Genomic DNA, 18,127 nt, shown 5'->3' with positions numbered 1-18,127 from the left:
TGTGATCCAGATTAAGAACAGGGATGACAAAACATGCAGTCCTCCACATCTTGAACTGAGGGACCCATCATCCCTAACACTTATCCAAGCTTGGAGTGGTGGAAATTGAAGTCTAGCAACACCTGGAGGAGTACAGGACCCCTAGCTTTGTTCTGCCGAGGGAGCCTCTAACTATAGAATGGGCCTTCCACACCATCAGTATCAGTGGACTTTATACATTGTTTATATTGCCAACAAATGGGATCCCCTTTCTTTACTCCCTTCACCCTTTTCTGGAAGCAAACTGACAAGCACCTTCCACAATCTGATACAACTTTGTGAGTTTTGTGGTGCATATAAAGTATTTTGGTGTGACTCAGGCTCTTTGGGCCTTGACTAGCAGCTTTCCCCCACTGCAAGAGTAGAGATATTAATTCCTGTCTGTGTGGTTTGCCACTGCAGACTTTGATGAGAAGTTTTGTAGAGCCATGCATACTGCTGTGGAAGTGCTGTTAAAGAGAACTTAGCATGGCGTGAAAGTGTTTTCTCTATATAGCTACAGGGCATCAAGCTAAGAAGTCTGTGCATGTTCTTGTTGTTCTGTCTGCACTATGTTTGGTTATAGGGATGTCCAACTTTCTTTTTTAATAACCATTTAAAACCAAGAGTTTGGCTTAGCTGTAAGGACTGTTGGACTGGAGGAATATTGTTTGCACTAAACCTATAACGCAATACCAGGAATAATGATTTAAATAGTTCAAAAGAACCATTCAACTTTCCCACACCAAGAACTGATGACTGGAATCAAAATTGTTTTACTGTGTTAACCTTTTAGTGTCATGTTTATTCTTCTCAAGATACTGTAGCATAGCAATAAATACACCTTTAATAGTCAAACCAATTATCTGTAAATACCATATAGTTTCAACAGTGATATTCAGAACAGGGGATCACATTTCCATGTATTATATTTTTCATTAAATAAAAATTTAAAAAACGACAATCAAACAAATCTGAGTTTTAAGACCTTATTTATCTGGGAACAAATCCTATTTTAAATTAAGGCTTGCTTTGGATGACATGTGGATAGGATTGTATTACCATCTGCAGGGTAATAAAATCCTAGCCCATCCCATATGTGGGGGTTTGGTTCTAGGGCACCCCTCAGCTGGGGAAAAATTTGGGACCTCAAGCCCATATCAAGGTGGAAGATTGCACGCTCATGTCAATGTGCCCATGGACACTTTTGATCCATAGATGCTCCAGTCCATAGATGACTAGTCCACCGATATAGTGGACTCGCTGCATTTGTAAAACCTGTGCGACGTGCATCTGATACAATGGGTTGGATCCAGATTTAAGTATTTGTTACTGAGCAAGGAGAAGTGAACTTCCCTTCCATCCCACTGAAAATGATACACAGAGTTGTTGAACAGGATGAGCTGTAGGAAAGGACAGTTTCTGTGAGAAGTCTTCTCTTCCATGGAAGGCAGTTCCTAATTGTAATCTATCATGTATAGACATAGCTTGGCAGATACCTGACTGAGTGGCACACCTCCCAAAGGGTGATATAAGCCAACAAGCTCTGAAGGTTAGTGCAGCCATTATTAAGATGCATTGACACACTAATAGGAATGAATAGGCTCTTCAGTATCTGATATCACCAACTCTCCCCAACCCATAGCTACTCCCTACAAAGCTTGTGCAACTCTTACAATGTTTTCACTAAATCTGAATTTCCAGTGCCTGTAAAAGGGATGTGGTCTTTCCACCACATAAGAGATGCAGGAGGATTGCACTTGATGGACTAGCAAATTTCAGTGATCATTTGTCAAACATTAGGGCACTCCATTAATGTTTTCTGCATAAAAGTCTCACTCTCATCATTTCAGATTGAGATTATGCCATTTAATGAGTTCTTGGTACCAGACAACCCAGTCAAAGTGTAATATGAGAATGGTGTTTCCACCCATGGAAATCCACTGGTTGACCTTGGGCAAGTCATGCTCTCAGCTTCAGAGGAAAGCAAAAGCAAACCCAGTGATAGCTTTACTTTTTTAAGGGTTGCCATAAGTCAGAAATGACTTGAGGGCATGCAGCAACATTTACAGCAGGGGTGGGCAATGCATGGCAACTGGGAATCAGTTTCTCCAACTCCTGCCCCCCATACATCTGAGCATGCCATAGTACCTACTTGTTGATCCATCATTAAAAAAAGGGGGGGTGAGGAATTTATTTTAGTGTGAGCTTTCGTGGATTTTAACCTACTTCAGATCCAACTGAAGGAAGTGGATTGAAATTCATGAAAGATAATACCAAAATAAATTAGGTTTTAAAGGTGGTTTACAGACCGCCCCTTTGGGGCGGCCTGTACCCATCCCTTTCCCTGACAGATTGGGGCCTCAGCTGCCACAGCGGCAGCCTTGAGGCCCCAATCCACCGCTTTTCCAGGCCGCTTCTCGCAGCCTGGAAAGGGGGGTTCCTTGGGGCTTCAAGCCCTAAGGACAACCCAACATGGTGGGGAAAGGGAGAAAGGGGCCAGTCAGCCCCTTTCTCCTTTGTGTCGCTGGCGCAGCTGTGTAAAGGCTGTGCCAGCAACACAAAACCAAGGAGCTCCAAAATGGAGCTCCTTCCGCGGCACCAGGACGTCACATCCACGCCACTCTGTTTGGAGGCGGCGCAGCCGTGACGTAATGGCAGCGCCCATATAGAATGGGCGCCAACATTTTGTATGTACTCTGTACATACTAGGGTTGGGGGCGTCTAGAAGAGATGCCCCCAGGCAACCCTAGTACGTACAGAGTACATACTAGGGTGCCCGTCTGTAAAGGCCAAAGGTGCCACTAGATTCCTTTCCTCTCTTTGTTTTTATATCAAAACAGTCTGAAACAGTCTCTGAAATGCTTTTAGCTCTCTTTCCCTTCCAGGATGGCAAAGAGAGGTGATGTTGCTTTCCTACCGTTTTGGAAGTGGGACAGACAAAAGAAAATGTTGCAGGGGGGGGTGTCCTAGAGATGTTTGTGTGTGCATCCATTTATTGGGAAGGTGAGTTAAAGCACCATTTGGAAGTGATTCTCACCCAACAACTGTCCCCAGCGTTTCACAGTGCTTTGCAGCATGGGAGGTCTTTTCAGAGTCTGCAAAAGTGGGTCTCAGATCGAGAAGACCACAGCTACTCTTCCGCAACCCAACAGTCACTTCGATTGGTCTGGGGTCTGTCTTTCACTGCATTCTATGACTATAGAGTGTGTGCAGTCCTTATCGGGCTAGTTGAAGGGGTGCTCCCTTTTGGGTTTTTTTTTTAATGCACTTGGCCTTGGTACTTTTTCTAGTACAGTACTTTACTTCCTTGAAATTTTGTTTCAATGCAATTGAAACCACTTTTGGAACCACTTCCATTCACACAGACTATTTCAATTTCCTATGAGAGTTATGTGGTTTGCTTTCAGTTTGTCAACAGATTCTGCACAACAATAACAATAAATAATTTTTATTCATAAAAATGAAAGGACATGGAAAAACATCTGCATAAAGCAATGTAATGCCACAACAAGGGATCAAAAATTGCTGTAAATCCAACAACAGCTGAATGCATTTATCTTTATTCCCAATATGTTTTGCTAGATAGGACCAAGTTCTGGCTTTCCTTCATGAACAAAAAGAAAAAGGCTTTCTTTTCCCACCCTTCCATTTCTGCCACAGATCCTGCAACTATCCCAGGTCTTAAAAGACCCCTTGGGCATGGGGCACATAGTTAAGAGTAGGGGACAAAAATTGCCCCTTCGCTTGTGAATGGAAAAAACAAACTGAAATCCAAGCCCCATTCTTTTGTTATAGAGAAAATGTTTTATAGAAAAGTGCACAACGTAAGCACTTGCAACATAAAACCTTTGGCTTTATCAACAACAACAGTCTTGTGTTTAGGCATAGATGCTTTCTTTAAAACCTTTAGAAGCTTCTTTTTTAATATCCTGCAATAGTTTTGGTATGGGTAAAATCATTAGCTCAGAGGAGTGAAGAGCTAAAGCTGAAGTCTGTGCACACTTAGGAATGACAAAGGAGTGGTCCACATAAGCAATAGCTCTTACAGATATATTGTTTTTCAACAGTTGCAGCCAGCCAGCCCACATGCACATTGCATTTGAGGTTTTATGTACAACAGTGGCTGGAAAGTTAGCTCTGCTGGAGCTACTAAAAGTTCTGTTTTTGAGCTGAAACCTGAAACTTTAATAATTTCACCACAGCTCCTTCCCATAAAGCATGCTGATGTCAACAAAACTGTAACAAGCAGATATAAGCCAAGCTGTTATGGAAATACACATGCACCAATATGGCACAATCATAACCAGATGGAAGTTGGTTCCGTGCAAAGCAATGGGATGCTACCATGAAATAGCCACAACTCAGCAAAACAGCCATACAGTATGTATATAAGCCCACCATTACTGCTGCTGGATACAGAAGATGGAAGAATATCTTGCATGGGCAGAGACAGCAATGCAAGCCTTGAGAAGGCACTCAACAATCTCTGGACAACCACAAGGTCCTGCTCCAACAAAACAGATCTAAGCCTGCCAGGTTTTTCTGTTGTTTCTGGGCAAACAAAAATAAAAGCTCAACCACATGGTGCCTCAAACCACTTTTTAAAAAGTCGCTTTCAAGCAGCTCATGCTCTGCTGCTGCCGCCAACTAAAGAGGAACTGTATGTTCCTTCTATATTCAGCAGAATCCTTCTTGTCCACAAATGGGCTCTTTGGACTGTAGACAATTGTCCTCATCTATAATGAGTAAATTTTATCTTTGGCTGAAGAAAGCTGCAAATTGCAGTCCAACATCTGGACAGCTGTTTGATTCTTATTCCATTTAGATAATTCCCCTAAATATTGCATTTAAATAAAAACTAACTGCAAATTTGCATCTACTCAGAAGCCCAACTTCACTAAATTCAGGGGGACTTATTGTAAGGCAACTATGGGCACAGGATTAGAGTTTAAGGACCTTTGAAATACAGTTTAATTTTTAACAAAAATGGCTGTGATTGGCTTTGCAAGTTCAGAACTGATTTTTGAACCTTAATTTAGAACTTTGGTTTCTGCTAAATATATGAATAATGTAGATAAACTAAGCTACAATTTGACCATGCAGAGCAGTTTTTGTACAGATTATTACCATAATTGTCCATACTACCCTACTGTTAGTAAAATGAAACCATTAAAAAAGGAGAGGGTTGGAGAATATGTGGTTTACCAGAAATTACTGAACAATACCCCTCCTGCCATATTGCTCATCTTTGGCTATGCTGCCTAGGCCTGATAGAAGTTAATGTCCTACAATATCTGAAAAACCATTTCCCAGTACAGATGTAAACTAACATTTTCAATTAACCTGCTCAGAATAAATACATTTTAGGGGTGTTAATTATGTAGCTTGTCCGATGCTGTTGGAATGCTGCTCCCAGTGTTTCTCACCGCTGTGAATGCTGCCTAGGACCAACAATGTTTGGAGACCCACCCAATTTCTACCCCCATCTTCAATCTTCAAAGGGCAAAAGGTCAGTATTTTTCTTGTATACATTTCATCTAGCACACTGAAGGATCAAAGTGGGTAGCTCTGCAGCTATGCCATGCAAATCACAGTAGCAACAGCTATCTTGCATAGATAACTGGGAGGGAATATTAGCAATAGCATGTTTGTGTTTTCTTTTAAAAAGGAATAATAAGACATTTAAAAACACATCCAAGGGGGAAAAGTTTGTCTTGGGTGATTATTGCCCTGAAAAATATTACAGCATACTCTTTCATCTTCATCTTTGTCCTAAATGAGAAATTGGGAATATTTTGTCTTCCAAATATGTGTCCATTGTTAGCTCCCACATTTTCTTACCAGTGGATATTCTGTCATGAAGGTATAGGCCAAAGTATCTGAAGGGCCAAATATTTCCACCCCTGTTCTAAGTGAACATTTGGAGAACAGTCAAACAGAGATGTGTGGAAGAAAACCACTACAAAATGATACACCAAATGGACCCAAAGTTTAGCTCTTCAAATGTTGGGACTTCCAATATCCAGTCTTCAAACTACTGTCTAAGGTTGGCTAGGGCTTCTGGAAGCTGCAGTTCAATATTTGGAGAACCATACTTTGCTCACCTCTGCATTTGCTTTAATTTCTATATACTGTATTCCAACACAACTAGTTTAGCTGAGTTCTGAAGCCACCATAGGAATATCCCTTCAAATTGTTTAAACCTCTCCTCCTTTAACCATGGCCTATATGTGCCACTGAGCATCTTAGATTTTTCTTCAAATTCCAGCTGCTGAGCAAATGGCTGTAGGCCCACTGACAGCATTCTGCTTCCTCAACTGAGTCTTCTAAATATATAAGAACAAAATATTTCATGTGGGGCATCATTTCTACTTCTGAACATTGGAATGAAGCCTGTCCAGTTTTCATCTGTCACTATGTTGCTTAAGGAAACTGATCAAAATACTGAATACCCACAGCCAAGATGGACAGAGTTATTTAAAGATGCCATGTCTTCAGGTAATCCAGATCTCCACTTGTGAGCAAGACAGCTACTTTTCCCAAGTTGCCCTTTTCAATAGGAACTGAAACTTTGTGAGCCTGGATAATTCTTTGTCTTGAGACATTCCCTAGCGTACTCCTAGGAACAGTACTATAGAGGTTGTTTTGCCATTTATGTTTGCGGCAGAATGTTTCATTTGCAAGTGTGAACATCAGTCATGGTCTCACATCTTTGGCAGCGGACATAGCAACACCATACAAACTTGCAGTCGCATCTCTCCACATGCCTGACAACATGAGTATTGTATCCACGGCCACAGCAGAGGAGATTGCAACCATCTGGTCCTTCTGAAGTACGATTGCATATCCTGCCTCGTGTCCCAGGAACTCCCAGTTTGCTGTCTTCTACGCAGTAGTTGGGTGACCTGTTGACATACAGCAAGTCCTCTTTGTGGATAGGTATCTTCCGCTGGCTTTTGTCTTTCCTGCGTATCTTTTTTTTCACTCTGTCTGAAATCTGGATGCTGTTTTCATACTTCTCTTTTAGAAAACTGCCAACCTTTGTAAAGGATGACATTGTTTTCCAGCAAGTTTTCAGGGCACATGAGCCAGATACTCCATGACAACGGCAATCCACTGACATCAGTTTTGCTACAGCCTGGAGAAAAAAAGATCACACAAGAGCCATTTCCACCTTGTTCTCTCATTAACTAGAAAACTACTAGGCATGTTTTCTAAACTCATAAGTTCCCCTCTGCTTTTGAAAGTAAACGCTACATATTTTTTAAAGAATGTATATCAATGAGAGATAACCACATACACAGTTTAACCTGCGATATTCACTGCAACAGCCTTTTTAAAAAAAAATACATCTTTTTTAAAAAAAGGTTTACCTCTTCCATTACAAGACCTGTTAATAATGAAAATGAACAAAGTTGCAGCAGCAAATGCATTCAGCATCAATATTAAACACTTTTTCAACAGGAAAGACATGTCACACTGGTACCCATGCTGTTAAAATGGCATATACAAAGTGGTTCATATCATTACATACAATAAAATCAATTTCACATGACAGAGGAGAAAGCTTCACTGATACTCTACTCCTAACCCTTTTGTGAAGCTTGTCTTACTGAAATCTCTAAAAACTAAACCCACAGCTAAAATACTGAATTGGCATCTCTGACAGGTAGTGCAAGCTGAACCCAATATGTGTCCTCTATTGATCTGCTCTCTGGTTCCAGGAATAAGATTTTCAGCTCTTGATTCCCACTTTAAACAGTGGGTTGAACAGACACAATAGTTTCCTGATACACTACAACATTTCAACAGTATCTAACCCCCCTCTCCTCATGGCTGGTAGTGTTGTTATGTATCCAAAATAACAGAAGAGAGAAGGGCTCTAGTATATTTAGGGGAACCCAACATGAAGGGCAGCTTTAGAATGGTCTAAAGAAGATGGAATGGACTGAGTAGCCATGGAATTCTGATCAATAAAATGGGAGAAGTGGATCATAGAGAGGGAATGAAGCAGCAGCACTCCACGTTGTGACATTTCATTGCACTCCCACTTACAAACATAATAAGTCACCTTATCCACATATGTTGAATGTATGGCCTGCAATGAGAGCCAGTGTGATATAGTAGTCAAGTGCTGGACTAGAGCTCTGGAGACCAGGTTCAAATCCCTGCTTGGCCATGGAAATCCACTGAGTGAGCTTGATCAAGTCACACTCTCAGAATCAGAGAAAGGCTGTGGCAAACTCCCTCTGAACAAATTTTGCCAACAAAACCCCATGACAGGTTCACCTTGCTGGTCACCATAAGTTGGGAATGACATGAAGGCACAACAGCAATTGCCTACAACTGGGGTGGGCAACTGATGACGGTCAGGGGGGCATTGGTGTACTATGGGACATTGGAGGGTTTCATCCCATACCATGTCTCTCCTATATATATTTTTCACTAAAAGCCCCCTACATTCCTTAGTCAAAACAGGCTGGAATTAATCTCTACAGAGCATTTGACACATTGTTTTGGTTTTGAAATGTCTGGGGGTTTGGGGGGAGTGGTTGCATTTTTATAGGTTTTGGTAGGTTAAGATCACCATTTTCCTTTAACTCAAATCCAGATGCAAATTACAGTTGGCCTTCTACATTCGTGGGTTTGAAATTCACAATTCTGGTTATTTGGGAGAAGTGTTTCTATAGTCTTTCCAGGGTAGGGGGGGCCAGAGGAAATAAGCACTCCCTTCCCCTGAATCCCTGCTGCCCTGGAGAGGCTTGAGGGACACTTCTCCCAAGCCTTTCCAGGGTGGCAGGGACCAGAGGAAGGGAGCGCTAGCTTTCCCCAAACCCCTCCAACCCTGGAAATGGCTGTGGGCAGGGGTGGGTTATTGGCATTTTCCCCACATACAGGGGGGTCTTGTTCCCCTAACCCCAGCGAATGTGGAGGGCCGACTGTACTCTAATTTGAATGCTGATTGTGAAAATAAGCCATGTTGATTGGTTCATTTTTAATTTCCACTATGTTTCAACCTCCCTACCATTTTCACAGTTGCAACTGATCTGAGACTACCAGTATATGACCGTGTTTAAAAGTGCTGGACTTGGAACAGGGAAAGCCAAGTTTAAAACTCTGCCAGGACATGGAATTAATTATGTGACCTTGGCTACCACTATCTCTCAGCAAGTCTACCTTACAGGGTTACTGTGGGGATTAATAAAGAGAGAGAAAACAGGTAAAGTGGAAATATACATTTCCATTATACTACAAATAAAAGAACAAGAGCAATATTAATATTTTGTCATGCACAGACACTTCCAGTAGTATTCTCAAAACGGAGTTGAAAACCATCCTGTTCAGAGAAGCCTTCCCAGGCATTGCATAATTGTTGCTTACTATCTGATGTTCTTTTGTTGCCTGTTTATCAAACCATTTCCTGTATTGCTATGTACTGTATATGCATTATCCTACTTGAGAGTATGTATTTTCCCTGGATGAAGATTAACCTTCCATTTTGAAGCCAAGCCCTCCCTCCAGTCCATCTGCCTTGGTCCAGGCCTCGGAGGTAGAGAGGAACTGCTGGACCTCTTACCCTTTCCTGCCACCACTCCCTTCTCCTTCTGTGTCATGTCTTTTTAGATTGTAAGCCTGAGGGCAGGGAACCGTCTAACTAAAAAGATTGCATGTACAGCGCTGTGTAAATTTACAGTGCTTCATAAATAAAGGTTAATAATAATAATAATAATAATAATAATTATTATTATTATTATTATTTATTTTATCTTATTCTCTTTTGCCATCAGATTTTCAGTGATGATTTAAAAAAAGTACAAATCCATGAAAATACCAAAGAAAGACCCCTGAGAATGACTGAAAACTGATTAGCAGGGCAAGATGTGTCGGAAAGTATGGGCTATCTGTATTAACTGAAGGAAAATAACATGGCCTGATTTTTTTTGTGGGTTTTTCAGACTATGTGGCCATGTTCTAGAAGAGTTGTAGAACATGGCCACATAGCCCGAAAAACCCACAAAAACCGATGGATGCCAGCCATGAAAGCCTTTGACTTTACCAAGACATTTTGCTACATGGAACCTACTCAACACAGAAAAGCAGAATGAACAAGCAGTTGAATGCTGGCAATAGAATAACATCCTGCATCATATCTGGAAGCAGCAGACCAGTTTACGAACTCAAAACAGGTCATGTGGCACACAAATCTCTAGCCTCCAAGACAGGGGAATGGGGAGGGGAGGAGGAATGGCCAAGGGACAGCTGTTGCTACTTCACAGCATCTGCTTCCAAGGTGGTTGCCTCACTCTGCTTAATGGCAGGGTTTCACATTGCAGCAAGTTTAACATAGGTTGTGCCACATGGCATAATATGACCTTCTTCACATACAGGTTTCTTATGCATAGTTTGATGAAGCAGTTTTTAATGTACTCTGTTCGTACATAGATCAATGATACTGAGGATCCTGTAATACGGTCACATGAAGGCTGTAACCATATAAGAAGGTTGGAGGATTTCTCTACCTCAGTGGGATTCAAGTATATATAGGCAAAAGAAAAGACGGGAAAATTCAAATCCATACCAGTCTTCCCGCTTCGTTATTGTGCAAGTTCATAGCTATCAGTCCACGCCCACCTCTTCCAGTGATGTTTTCAGTAGGACCATCTAAGAACTTCCTGCTCAACCACATGCCATATTGGATGTCATCTGAGCAGCTACCCCAGTACCATCCCTCATTGGCTGAGCCGCCACTCTGCAGCTTGGTGTCACAGGAACATTCAGTTATATTCCCTGCACTGCATGAGTGAGTAACTGAGTGCACAAGGCCAGCTGCCGTCACTGCGTGGATAAATGCAGTTTCTTTGGTGCCTGCAAAAGAAGAGAAGGAGACATTGCTTAGAAGATTTGCAGTGCACTCCTCTGGCCAGATGGAAGTTAATTTACTAGTGCTTGGAAACTTTTTTTTCTTTTTCTTTTTCTTTTTTTGGGAGTACAGTGGCAATGCCTGTTGGGGACTCTAGAAGCTGCTATGCAAAAAACCCAACATCTTTTCTAAGTTCTGTGATTTACAGCTGTCATCATGGGCCATCAGATCAACAAAAGGAACAGGTATCCTAGCTCTCTCAAGGTATCTTGGCCCCTTCAAGTGAAGTCCACTTGAAATCAGTGGGATAATGGATTTGCAATTGCTTCCACAAGGGACTGAAATGTGGGCAATTTGATTTGGGTTGGGATCAAAATGCTGAGATCTTATACATTTGGTGTTGTAGGACATTTTGAAATTTCCAAAGAACTTTCATGCCATTGCCCATGCTTCTTCCAAAATTAACAGATTTACAACTAAATCATTTGTAAAATGGATGGACCAGGTTTCAGAATAGCATCACTGTTTCCTTTGGGCAGGTGCCCCATATTGCTCAAGTGGCAGCCACTCTGAAGCAGCACCAGAGGCATTTTGCAATACTGTATCTAGAACAGTGGCATTACTAAATGGGTGCAGGGGGTGCTGACAGCACCATTGATACCCTAAGGAAGTGTGTGACATCACTGGTCCTCAAGCATCAGTATTTGGGCAGAAACAAACTATGACTTTTGCCTGTATCTCTTTAAAATGCTGAAGAGATGGGGTGAGTGGGGTGAGGTTCAGTGGGAAGATAAAGGAGAGTCCCCAGGTCTTTTTTTTATATAAATTAAATTTCAAATTAATTTTTTAATTTTAAAAAAATCTTTATAAACACCATCTATTATCAATTTTTTATTTTAACCACATAAAACTATATATATATATATATATATATATATATATATATATATATAGACATTTACTGTGTGCATATGATATTGGAATTTAAAGGTATAATTTTAATTTTGCTAGTTCTTTATGTCACAGCTGTTACCATTACATTCAGTGATATATATGAATTATGATTTATGAATAAATTAGTAACAAAAATATTACTAAGGATTATATATGGGTGTGGTATGGGAGGAGGTCAATGGGGTGGTGGTGACACCATGAGTTACTGTACTAGGTGACACCAACCCTAATGACACCACTGGTCTAGAAACCCCTGAAATAGAAATGTTGAGCACTGACTTGAAACCAGGAGTTGGGAGGTACTGTCCTTCCAGATGTTTCAGGCATCAGCATGAACAATGGTAAGGGATTGTGAGGAATGCAGCCCAAACATCTGGTGGGGTAATGATTACCCACCACTGCCTGTAATTGGGGGGGGGGCTATAATGGAAATGATTTTCCATATGATTTTGGACTACAACTCCCAAACCCCTCAGAGGCAGGTAAAATGTGTGGCTTAAACTTTCCAAAATGATTGAATTATTTTTGTAAAACCTACCACTGCTCAGCTCATAGCCAAAGATGGAGAAAGGAGGTGCTCCAGTGATGGCCGAAGGGTTGGTGGAAAGAGAAGCAGTTGTCTCTGTAGAGAGTAGGCAGTTCCATCGCTCATGTTTGAACTGGCTCTGGCATTCCTGAATGCCCAGGCGGGCTCCTTCCTGGATAGTGGGCAGGAGATAGGGTTTCTTCTTACACAAGTCTTTCTGGCGGCCATTCAGAGGTAGGTTGGTACAATCAAGTTTCTCCGGGACACTGAAGGAAGCAATGCCTAGCCACCTGCAAAAGCAGCCCCTGGGGTGAGACCCAAAGCACCAGACATTTCATTTCATGTGGACGGATGGCACACAACAAATCCACAATAATTAAGCAGAGTGAATGCTCTATAGACCAGTTAGGAAAAATAACAAAACACATCTCAGACAAAATGTGGGGTAAACATGTGGGGTAGGTCAAAAGATTTCCTAGAAAGCATTACCGAGACTATTAAGTGGAATCCTGTTAGTGACATAGTCATGCACACATGGGGCTTACAGGTGTATATGCCTCTTTTTGGATGAGATACAGGATGCTATCCTTAAGCCCTTTGCCCAGAAGGTGGCCACCCCCAGGAGAGGTCACTGGTGCTGTTGCTTACAAGTGAGGAGGGGAGAAAGGCAATTCAGATGAAGATGCAATTGTTCTGGGCTCTGAGAGGAAGGAAATGGAGAGTGTAATCCATCTTGAGCGGACCCTCATTTCTTTCCCTCTCTGAGCTGAGATCAACTGCTTCATCACCTGAATTGTCTCTCGCCTGCTGTCCACTCTCCTGCAGCAGCAGAGGCCCGTCCTGTGGTATGATAACTGCTGGAGTGGCAGGGAGGATTCAGAATTGCCCAGATAAACTTTAATGCTCTACCTGTTAAATGTAGGATCTTTGCCAGAAGATGATGCCTCCCAGACACTGACTGAGCAGTTACAGCAGGGGTGAAGAACCTTTGGCCCTCCATATATTTTGATCCACAACTCCCATCAGGTCCAGTGGCACCAGGAAACTTCACTTCCAGTGGGATGGTTAAGCCAAGGTTATAAACCGTACCCCCAAAATACGTTCACCTTGGATAGCTACTTTAAAATGTGAACTAAAATGCAGATTAGATTCACCACCCCACTGATATAGAAGCTACGAGCTGCCATCGATCAGCCTGGCCAATCATAAGGGACTATGGAAGCTTTAGTCCAGAACATCTGGAGGAACAAAAGTTTCCTAGTCCTGAAATATAGGTCAACAGACAGCACATTCTGGGAATTGGGAGTGTCCCATAAACAATTCTTTAAAAGAACTTTTTAATCTCCACTGGATTACTTCTGAAGTCTGTTAATGAACAGTGACTCCACAATGCAGTTTCCCAGCAAACATTAGTGTATCCTCAAGGGATGTGGAATGGTAAGTACCTGAAATATGAAAAATCAGCAAGGCTTGGAAGCATGGGGTGGAGTCACTGTTGTGCTGTGTTTGCTGTGTGTGCCAGAGCAGGTCTGCTGTCTAACTTGACTCAGAGTTTGCCTGAATCAGCAGCACCCAGAAAAAGAGGATGGGTACTGTCGCCATGAGGGTTGTGGCTATTAAGCTTCACAAGTGATGCACCTGACAACTTCAAAGCCCTTTGTAAAACAGAAGATAATTCTGAAAAGTAATTGCATATCCAGAGCTATGTCATTCTCCTTTTGATCTTCTGATGTGGGAAATTCAAACACTGACCTTGGAGTCCCTTGGGAAAATGCTGTTATGTTGAACAATGAGAGACCGCATAACTGAGAGTCAGCATGTGCAAAAGTAGCCCTACAAGACTGCAGAGGGAATACCACTTCTGCAGTTGTCAATGCACAGAAATCCCATAGACTGTGAGGCCTATTCTGGAGGAGGTGGAAAGATTCAGCTCAGCCAGCAAATGCTGAAGTGAGTGTAGGCTTTTATAGCTCAATTGCCAGAATAACTCAGATGGCTTTAGGTACTTAGGATACATTGACCCTATAGAAATAAAGCAGATTGATACTGGTTTAACTGTCATGGCTTGGTGCTATGGGATTCTGGGATTTGTAGTTTTGTCAGATATTTAGCCTTCTCTGTCAGAGCTCTCTGGTGCCACAATGAACTAAAGCTCCCAGGATTCCATAGCATCGAGACATGGCAGTTAAAGTGATGTCAAACTGCATCATTTGTGCAATGCAGATCTAGCCATAGACTGACTTAGGGGGGTGAGGGTCATCATTTGCTAATCTTCCTTAAGCACCAAGTCATCCTGTGCCAGCTTTGGACCATCTGGTGTTAATGGGTTTTTAAATCATTATTAATGGTCCCCATGATATTTCTAGGAAGGATCCTCTGGGCTGGATTGTAGGTAGCTGGATGCTGAACCCATAATTATGTCTGGAAATAGCGCAAGGAACAGTGTTCCCAGACCCTTGACAAAACATATCTTGAGGCCACAAAATATTACAATGAACTAGTCTTCTGTATCATTACAGGGAGCATTTCCTTCAATGCATGATAATTTTGCAATCAGAAGCAGATTTTGGGAAAACCTACTTTTTAGATGGCAATGTCAAAAATTACCCAGCCACCATGGCTGAGCATTGGGCCAAAAGGTGCAAGGACAGATCATTCAGTTATTGACAATTTGTAGAGAGACATGCTTCAGCTGAAGTAGTCTCAGGGTAGCATTTATTCTGGCATCATTAATTTGGAATAATATACCAGTAGTTATAATGGTGTGGAAAAGGAATGTCCTTTCAGCCTTTAGGGAGTGTAACAAAGCATGTTTTAAATGTATTTGTGCCTTCTAGGGAAAGGTTTTCATTTTTCCTCACCTGTTTATCACACTACACAGTACCAGTTCTGTGATTCCATTTTAACTGGCATGGCTGCATCCCATGGGATCCTGCTAGAGAGTTCCAGTTTGTTCTCACCAAAATTACAAAGCCCAGGACTCCACATTTCACATTAAGTCTCCGGGGAGACATTCTTGGGCAGGCCACCCCAAGAGACTTGCTGAAGTCCAAGCCTAAGAATGCTGCATGATTCTGTAGTGTGGCAGCAGCCTGAATTTCCTGTGTCCTGGTGTTTGCAAGCAGTGTAAGCGATTAGTCATTAGGTATACTGTGGCTACGATTGCCATTTCGGCCTGGTTTCCACACTGAACTAGGAACATTTCAACAAAGCAAGCATAAGGGATGAGAACAAGTGTGGTGTAGTGGTTTGAATATTGGACTATGATTCTGCAGACCATATTGAAGAGGGAGCAAGCTTGTTTTCTGCTGCTCCAGAGAACAGGACCCGGAACAATGGATGCAAGCTGCAGGAAAAGAGATTCCACCTGAACATTAGGAGGAACTTCCTGACAGTTAGGGCTGTTCGACAATGGAATGCACTCCCTCGGAGGGTGATAGAGTCTCCTTCCTTGGAGGTCTTTAAACAGAGGCTGGATGGCCATCTGTCAGGGATGCTTTGATTTGGATTTCCTGCATGGCAGGGGGTTGGACTGGATGACCCTAGTGGTCTCTTCCAACTCTATGATTCTATGACTCTTGGCTCAGCATGTAAACCCACTGGGTGAGCTTGGGCATGCCACACACTCTCAGCCTTAGAGTATGGCAATGGCAAACACCCTCTGAGGAAACTTGCCAAGAAAACCAATGATAGGTTTGCCTTAGGGGCAACCTAAGTTGGAAACAACTTGAAGGCACAGAACAACAACAACATTAGGAGGGATGGCGGCAATAACCGTATCCATAGTATGAGGCTATGCTCTCCTGATGCCATCGAGAAGGAGGTGCTGGGCAGATCTGGCCCTGAAAAGAGGCTGCAGGGGAACATAATATAACAAAAAGCAGAGGTTGGCCTTTGGAGAAATAGAGACAGGGTTGGAAGTTGGTACAGACAGGATTTTGAATTCAGAAACCCACTTTTGTTATCTCCTCATACTATGTTTAATAAATCTACTTCTGTTATTGTTCTAACCCAGTCTCTGTCTGATTGTCATGCCTGGATTAGAGTCAGGCCCTGCATAGCAAACTAAAGAACCCACACAACAACAGCACAACCACAAGTCCACATTTATATGGGGTCCCCTTGGAAAGGAAAGAACTGGGGGAAGATGAGCAAGCGGAGTGCAGGGCTTTGAGAGATCAGGGTTTGAATCCCAGCTCAGCCATAGAGACCCCCTGGGTGGCCTGGGGCAAGTCACACTCTCTCAGCCTCAGAAGATGCCAGAAAAATGATATAATAATAACAACAACAATAATGGCAAAACCACCCCCTGAAATTGGACCCCTCTGGATAGGTTTGCCTTAGGGTTGCCATAAATTGGAAAGGACTTGAAGGCACATAACAAAGAAGTAATTTTGTATAATAAAATTATACATACATACATACATACATATGGAGAACCTGTCATGGGGTTTCCATAGCAAATTTCATCAGAGGGGGTTTGCAATTATACATATAGATATAGATATATATCAGAGGGGGCTTACCATTACACACACACACACACACACATATATCAGAGGGGTTTTACCGATATATATATATATATATATATACATACACATACATATATATAATGAGGGGGTTTGCCCTTATATATGCTGGCCAACCCCCTGTGGTGACACTTGCAAAGGCAAGCCCCTGACAGGTGTCCTCCTCCTCCTCTAAGTGGGAAAGGGCTGGAAGGGTCCTGCTCCTGCTCCTCCAGGGCGAGACTCACCTCCAGTTCCCTCCTCCTCCTCCTCCTCCTCCTCGGGCTCCGGGGCTCCAGAGGTGCAGGAGGGCCAGAGTGGCCCAGAGCCCCGCTCCTCCTCCTCCTCCTCCTCTGCCTTGGCCATGATGGCTCTGATGCTCCCGCCGCATGGGACCCGGAGGAGGAGGAGGAGGAGGAGGAAGAAACTTCGCTGAGGCTCCCTCTGCTTCTCTCTCCTCTCCTCTCCTCTCCACTGGGGCGCTTCAAGGAGGGCCCTCGGTATTAAAAAGTGGCTCTTCTTATTGGCTGGATGGGGAGGAGCCCTAGTCTCTGCCCTCCCTCCCTCCCTCCCAAGGGAGCAGGAGCCTCTGGGAGGATTAGCTTTTTATATTTATATATATATATATATACACACACACTAAACCTCCCATATATAAAGATACAAGCACACACACACTAATATATATATAGACACACACTAAACCTCCCATATATAAAGGTATATATACATACATACACACACACACACACACACACACACACATATATATATATATATATATATATATATATATATATAAAACTAAAACTCCCATATATACACACACACACACACACACACACACACATATATATATACACACATACTAAACCTCCCATATATATACCTTTATATATGGGAGGCTTTATATATAAACCTCCCAGAGGCTCCTGCTCCCTTGGGAGGGAGGGCAGAGAGGGCTCCTCCCCACCCAGCTAATAACATACAGGTATATTCTCCTTGGCACAAGGAGAGGTCTTGAAGCCAAGTCTGAAGCGGACATTCATGACTCCCCCCCCCCAAAAAAAAAACGTGTCTTCCATTTCAGCCTTCTTGCCCAGGAGGCACTCCCACATGTCCAACTCCATTTGGGGCCAGACTAAAGAAGCAGGGCTTTATATTTATGTTGTTATGGTTTGCAGTTTTTCTTTGCTCCCTTTTTCTTGAAGACCCTACATTTTGCCATGCCTTGGTCCTCCTTTGGAGGTTGGA

At 42.5% G+C, this 18,127-nt stretch overlaps 1 protein-coding gene across 2 annotated transcripts; it reads right to left on the bottom strand.

The window, feature by feature from the left end:
* Positions 1–3,365: 3,365 nt before the first annotated feature.
* WNT16 (Wnt family member 16) lies at positions 3,366–17,325 on the bottom strand. Of its 2 annotated transcripts, none has more exons than XM_042470558.1 (4): positions 17,122–17,325; positions 12,375–12,667; positions 10,601–10,887; positions 3,366–7,159 (listed from the first exon to the last, which is right to left on the bottom strand). In XM_042470558.1, the coding sequence occupies exons 1-4, from the start codon at positions 17,262–17,264 to the stop codon at positions 6,695–6,697; spliced, it is 1,188 nt and encodes a 395-aa protein (XP_042326492.1). In that variant the 5' UTR covers positions 17,265–17,325; the 3' UTR covers positions 3,366–6,694. The 2 variants fall into 2 exon arrangements, with proteins under 2 accessions (XP_042326492.1, XP_042326493.1); XM_042470559.1 differs by having other exon boundaries at positions 12,375–12,652.
* Positions 17,326–18,127: the final 802 nt, after the last annotated feature.

The sequence above is a fragment of the Sceloporus undulatus genome, chromosome 5, assembly GCF_019175285.1.
Source record: "Sceloporus undulatus isolate JIND9_A2432 ecotype Alabama chromosome 5, SceUnd_v1.1, whole genome shotgun sequence".
Classification (NCBI taxonomy): Eukaryota; Metazoa; Chordata; class Lepidosauria; order Squamata; family Phrynosomatidae; genus Sceloporus; species Sceloporus undulatus.
Note: the sequence above shows the minus strand (reverse complement) of the source record. Positions and strands in the feature narration are given on the sequence as shown.

What these genes read in the sequence shown, in the direction of transcription:
- WNT16 (XM_042470558.1), bottom strand. Translation starts at nt 17,264, where the DNA reads ATGCGGCGGGAGCATCAGAGCCATCATGGCCAAGGCAGAGGAGGAGGA. An exon ending in TGGCTATGAGCTGAGCAGTG is followed by an intron (nt 10,888 to 12,374) that starts GTAGGTTTTACA and finishes CTTCTTTTGCAG; the next exon opens with GCACCAAAGAAACTGCATTT. An exon ending in ATAACGAAGCGGGAAGACTG is followed by an intron (nt 7,160 to 10,600) that starts GTATGGATTTGA and finishes TTTTTTCTCCAG; the next exon opens with GCTGTAGCAAAACTGATGTC.